The sequence below is a fragment of the Mizuhopecten yessoensis genome, unplaced genomic scaffold (genome assembly GCF_002113885.1).
Source record: "Mizuhopecten yessoensis strain PY_sf001 unplaced genomic scaffold, ASM211388v2 scaffold10583, whole genome shotgun sequence".
NCBI classification, from domain to species: Eukaryota; Metazoa; Mollusca; class Bivalvia; order Pectinida; family Pectinidae; genus Mizuhopecten; species Mizuhopecten yessoensis.
This window is the reverse complement of record NW_018408619.1, coordinates 61,503-68,199: the sequence shown is the minus strand read 5'-3', so window position 1 is coordinate 68,199 and position 6,697 is coordinate 61,503. Positions and strand designations below refer to the sequence as shown.

General features: G+C 38.2%; 1 protein-coding gene across 1 annotated transcript in view; it reads right to left on the bottom strand.

The window, feature by feature from the left end:
* Positions 1 to 3,380: 3,380 nt before the first annotated feature.
* LOC110461153 (mediator of RNA polymerase II transcription subunit 21-like) overlaps positions 3,381 to 6,697 on the bottom strand; it is a 10,395-nt gene continuing 7,078 nt past the window's right edge. Inside the window, exons 3-4 of the mRNA XM_021514485.1 lie at positions 4,305 to 4,405; positions 3,381 to 4,113 (exon numbers count right to left, since the gene is read on the bottom strand). Coding sequence (XP_021370160.1) covers positions 3,952 to 4,113; positions 4,305 to 4,405 — 263 coding nt within the window. The 3' untranslated portion in view covers positions 3,381 to 3,951. The remainder of the gene's footprint in view (positions 4,114 to 4,304; positions 4,406 to 6,697) is intronic.

Genomic DNA, 6,697 nt, shown 5'->3' with positions numbered 1-6,697 from the left:
CTATGGACCAAGAATGGAACCCTTTTGGTTCTTAGTAAGATAACACCGGGGCTAGAAACTGCAACCTTGCAATTCCTGCGGCTAAGGCAATCTGTAGTTACTCCAAACGATTATAACTTCGGTAATAACCCTATCAAATGTTTTTAATAATTTGTAAAATACTAAACACTGTCTGGAGAATGAATTATTTATGAAAAGGTGCACAACTTTTGCTGTATTTTTTTATTTGTGAATATAATTTAATCAGAAGATGTGTCCAAAAGAAAATCAACTGGTTTACAGAGTGAGATGTGTACTTTATCATATGATGACGTATCTTACTTCAGTAGCGTCCATTCTCAAGTTTTCCCAGGTGTTCCGTTCCAGATGAAACTTCAGTGATGGAACAGAAATGTCCGATAGGAAGATCTGCTTCTTAGTATTTTCTATTAAAATATTGTGAGATATGGGGTGAACTAAAGAGGGTATAGATTGAGACAAACCAGGCCCATAAAAGAAGTCCTCAACAGATCTCGGATCAGCCCAACACTAGTGCTCAGTATAGTTCATTGAATATTTTTGTAATTTTTCAGACGAGCTTGATTTTTTGTTCATTTTTTTTCTTTTTTTTGTCTTTGTATGGGCCTTATCAATGTCTTTGATTATTCCGTCTTTGCGTATTGCAGAGTTATCTTTTCTTGGGACCAGGTATTGATTGTTACGTCACTTGTTTGTGAGAGTAACGTCATCAATTTTCTCACACAAACCAATGACGTAACAATCAATACCTGCTCCCAAGAGAAGATAACGCTGCAATACGCAAAGACGGAATATTTGTTGATAAAGCATTTTCAAGAAACCGGTCTCTTACTTTTGATGTTTTTGCGAAGGTTTGACGTATCTTATGGTTTATTGTTTGGTTTCCCAATCAAGTCAACAGTAGGGTACATATAGAGGCGAAAAAGACTCTGATCCTGACTGTTGTCATCCGCCAGTGACTTCACTGGAAAGAAAATCAAATGAGTATGTTCCTTTGTAGGAGTAAACTGTAATCAATTGATCACCTGCTGTGTACACATAGATATGTTGTGGTTACTTAAAAGGTAAGTATTGTTTTTACATGCACTGCCGAGTTGTCCGGTTATAATCTGATTTGAGTTCATTTAAACTTGCATACCATGATTCGGTAATAAGTATTTGCAACATGTTGTGATATTAAAGTTCCTTAAAAGTGCACAACTTTTTTCGATATTTTCGCTGGTGTTTAGAATTCGCGGATATTTGTCAAAGTGTGAATATATCGAAATTAAAAAATCCGCGAAATATAACCGCTATACAGTACTTGGTTCTGAAATAACATTTGTTTAGCTGTAATTGGAAATTACATATGGCAATATGTGTCTTTGAGTAAAGCATACATGAATTGAAATTTAATGAAAATGTTAATTCAATTATTGAGCAATACAATTTGATGTCAGACATTAATAAACACTGTTCAACAACTTGTGAAATCTGCTGGTCCGCCCCAATCTACTACACAGCAATAGAAATTTTCAAGAAAGCTAGGCTTCTTCAAATATTTCTGATCATTCACTGAAGTTGATAACAATACAGAAATGTCGATTATTATCAACAGGAAAGCGCCACATTGTTCCTACACACCCATGTACTTCATGTCAAGTCATTCTACTGAGCACCAGTCTGGTTTTATGCCAGGTCATTCTACTGAGCACCAGTCTGGTTTAATGCCAGGTCATTCTACTGGGCACCAGTCTGGTTTAATGTCAGGTCATTCTACTGGGCACCAGTCTGGTTTCATGTCAAGTCATTCTACTGAGCACCAGTCTGGTTTAATGCCAGGTCATTCTACTGAGCACCAGTCTGGTTTTATGCCAGGTCATTCTACTGAGCACCAGTCTGGTTTTATGCCAGGTCATTCTACTGAGCACCAGTCTGGTTTCATGTCATGTCTTTCTACTGAGCACAAGTTTCCATGTGTTTCGTGGTGGAGTGCCATGCCACAGTGTCCAGGTTATGTTTCATGATGGAGTGCTATGCCACAGTGTCCAGGTTATGTTTTATGATGGAGTGCCATGCCACAGTGTCCAGGTACTGTTTCATGGTGGAGTGCCATGCCACAGTGTCCAGGTTATGTTTCATGATGGAGTGTCATGTCACAGTTTTCAGGTTCTGTTTCGTTGTGGAGTGCCATGCCAAAGTGTCCAGGTTCTGTTTCATGATGTAGTGCCATGCCACCGTGTCCAGGTTCAGTTTCATGATGGAGTGCCATGCCACCGTGTCCATGTTCTGTTTCGTGGTGGAGTGCCATGCCACAGTGTCCAGGTTCTGTTTCATGAAGGAGTGCCATGCCACACTGTCCAGGTTCTGTTTCATGATGGAGTGCCATGCCACACTGTCCAGGTTCTGTTTCGTGGTGGAGTTTTATGCCATACTGTCCAGGTTCTGTTTTGTGGTGGAGTGCCATGCCACAGTGTCCAGGTACTGTTTCGTCGTGGAGTGCCATGCCACACTGTCCAGGTTCTGTTTTGTGGTGCAGTGCCATGCCAGTGTTTCTGTGAAATGGCATCTGTGGGCACTCTATCATACGGTCTCAGCTGCTGTGTGGACCGAAGACGTCTATATTCCTCCACTTGACATTTTATAATTTATCCTTTGTTCATTATGGACATTTGGTACAAAGATACTGTTCGACTGAAGTTAAATACCTAGCAGACATGCTTGGGAAACCCCCTAGCTGGTAAACTCAGCTTCATTTATTATACATGTACATAAATATGCATGCAATCACCAATTGAGCTTAGCCTGGAACTCAATTGATCCATCAGAAGTGAGCAGCCAGGGAATTTGCCTAAATACGCATGTGGTAATTTGGAAATAAAATATACACAATTTTCGGCTTTTTTTTGGAGATTTATAGCACAGAAACCAACAAACAGAAAGGAACAGTGTAGCTTCTTCTGCTTTAATATGACAACAAGAGTCCCAATGGTACTGCATCATTAACCTGGTGTACACATTTGTAACCTTACAAGTGGACTAAAATAAAGTTGCTGGCCAAATATCAGTATCAATGACTGCAAGACATTCAAAACAACCTGTTATAAGATTTAAACACATTTGACCACTGTGACCTTGAAAGTCTAACAATATCATTCAATTAAACAAACTTAGCCCTTCATCCCAGCATGCAAATTGCCAATTATCACCACCTTAGATCTTTTGTATATTGAGATGAGGTCATTTAGAGGTTCATACACATTTGACCATGTTACCTTGAAAGTGGGTTAAGGTAATTCACATGAACAAAATTAATTGCTCATCTGAATATGCCACTGGCCAAATATCACCACCCTATACATTTGGTTATTCAGAAGAAGTTGTATAAATGTTTTTAACATATTTAATGCCTGTGACCTTGAATGTGTTGATGAAGGTCATTCATTTGAACAAACCTTGCAGCTCTTGTCTAAGAATTTATCACCATCCTAGGCTGTTTGGTTATTTTTTCAAAACATTTTTGAGATTTTACACAGATTTAACACATGTTTTAACATGTTTCCTCCAATGACCTTGAAGATGTCGGGAGCCGACATTGTAATTGACTCTGATGCCAAGAGCTGACATTGCAATTGACACTGACATCGTGAGCCGACATTGTAATTGACACCGACATCGTGAGCCGACATTGTAATTGACACCGACATCGTGAGCCTACATTGTAATTGACACTGATGCCAGGGGTCGACATTGTAATTGACACCGACATCGTGAGCCGACATTGTAATTGACACCGACATCGTGAGCCTACATTGTAATTGACTCTGACATCAGGAGCTGACTTTGTAATTGACTCTGATGTCAGGAGCTGACTTTGTAATTGACTCTGATGCCAGGAGCTGACTTTGTAATTGACTCTGATGTCACGAGCTGACTTTGTAATTGACACTGATGTCAGGAACTGGATTCCATGGCTTGACATTGCAATTGACACTGGGCAATGTCTCTCAGTGCACTTTGTATCTGCTCTAAAAGTCCTTCTCCTTTACTGACAATGTCCTCCAAATTCTTGGCTGTATCTTGATTTTCTGCTTCTAACTTCTTTAAAGTTGCAATCTGAAATTCCACAGGAGATATACTTCTTGTTATGATGTGAAAAGAGGTTTTTGGTTATATACAACATTTCAATTATCATTTTGTATATACATCTATATTTTACCTATGTTTATACAGATCTTGGACATGTAAGTGATTTGATAGTGTGTTGAGGCGTTTCAATGTTGTCTGACGTAACTTGGTGATTTTACCTGTAGCTCTAAGGAAGAGTCCTCTATAGGTACAGACTCGATCAGCACGTCAATGTCTTTTGCTGTTCTGGCAATAAGTTTTGCAAAAATGGCTGCATAATCTGAAAATTAGACATAAAAAAAAAGAAATATAGATTCCATTCAAACCAAAGTGAAATTAATAGTAATCTCAGTGTTTGAACTTTGATAAATTGACAGCCCTACAATCATATCTGTCTTTGAACGTTGATAAATTGACAGCCCTACAATCATATGTGTCTCTGAACTGTGATAAATTGACAGCCCTACAATCATATCTGTCTTTGAACGTTGATAAATTGACAGCCCTACAATCATATGTGTCTCTGAACTGTGATAAATTGACAGCCCTACAATCATATCTGACTATGAACTTTGATAAATTGACAGCCCTAAAATCATATCTGTCTATGAACTTTGATAAATTGACAGCCCTACAATCATATCTGCCTATGAACTGTGATAAATTGACAGCCCTACAATCATATGTGTCTCTGAACTGTGATAAATTGACAGCCCTACAATCATATCTGTCTTTGAACTTTGATAAATAGACAGCCCTACAATCATATCTGTCTATGAACTTTGATAAATTGACAGCCCTAAAATCATATCTGTCTATGAACTTTGATAAATTGACAGCCCTTCAATCATATCTGTCTTTGAACTTTGATAAATAGACAGCCCTACAATCATATCTGTCTATGAGCTTTGATAAATTGACAGCCCTACAATCTTATCTGTCTTTGAACTTTGATAAATTGACAGCCCTTCAATCATATCTGTCTATGAACTGTGATAAATTGACAGCCCTACAATCATATCTGTCTATGAGCTTTGATAAATTGACAGCCCTACAATCTTATCTGTCTTTGAACTTTGATAAATTGACAGCCCTTCAATCATATCTGTCTATGAACTGTGATAAATTGACAGCCCTACAATCATATCTGTCTATTTCTATACATAACAAGCAGGTTTGTGGAATTGATATTTCCTGCTCTCAGAACAATGTTGTAGTTTGTTTTATTTCATTAAGTTTGGTTTGAGACATATTTTGCCAATACGTTATGTCCATACCAATTTTGGTCACTATGGATCTGCACACAGGGACGTGTCACATGCTATGTAATGGAAGAGGTTGCCAGCCAATATATACCTCACCTTCAGTAAAACAGACATTACTCGGCCAAATACAGCTGGATTTTATAATGTTTGGTACCAAATTCACGTGGAATAAATTATCTTCAAAGAAAATCCAATTCCAGTTACCTAGGGTTATGTTTAATTTTCATACACTGTACTCATTGTGAACACAAAGATACCCTGGACATTTCAGCTATGTACATTTATTTTATCCATTTAGTGGTGACAAAAAAAACACATACAAATACAGAGTCCTGATAATAAATCATGCATACACTGGCAGATAATTTCTATCAAGCAAACTTTCCTTGAAATGGAACTAGGTACCATTTAATTTTGACTACCTTGTACTATGAGATCCAGAGCTCCCAGATAGATGTTGACTACCTTGTACTATGAGGAGAGCACCCAGATAGATTTTGACTACCTTGTACTATGAGGAGAGCTCCCAGATAGATGTTGACTACCTTGTACTATGAGGAGAGCTCCCAGATAGATGTTGACTACCTTGTACTATGAGGAGAGCTCCCAGATAGATGTTGACTACCTTGTACTATGAGGAGAGCTCCCAGATAGATGTTGACTACCTTGTACTATGAGGAGAGCTCCCAGATAGATGTTGACTACCTTGTACTATGAGGAGAGCTCCCAGATAGATGTTGACTACCTTGTACTATGAGGAGAGCTCCCAGATAGATGTTGACTACCTTGTACTATGAGGAGAGCTCCCAGATAGATGTTGACACTCACTGTTGTATCAATCTCATTAGTTCTTTGTAAGATCTTTTCCCTTATCTATTGGACAGGTGTCCACAGTAAATGCATGATGCAGTAACTTTGTATCAAAATCTAATGTTTTCTTTGACAATGTCCTTTCAAAGTCAAAAGAGATTTCTAATTTCTGTTGGCCAATTTTTTCTTCTGATCAAGCAGCTTGAAGTAACAAGAGGCCCATGGGCCTTAACGGTCACCTGATATATTTATACAGAGAGTTAATTTTGTTTTTAACATGTACAGAAATATTATTCAAAGTGACAAAAAACAATAAAACCACCTTATTCAATATCTAGCATACAGATTTAAGACTAAAAAGTATTTGAAACTAGCACCTCTGATTCTAAACAAGGAAAATGAAGAAATTTTAGCACACTGACTCCTTTGGGCCCCACCCTACAGCCCTTGGGGGTAGGGCTGGCTCAAAATTTTCAAAGTATCAAACTGTCAACTCA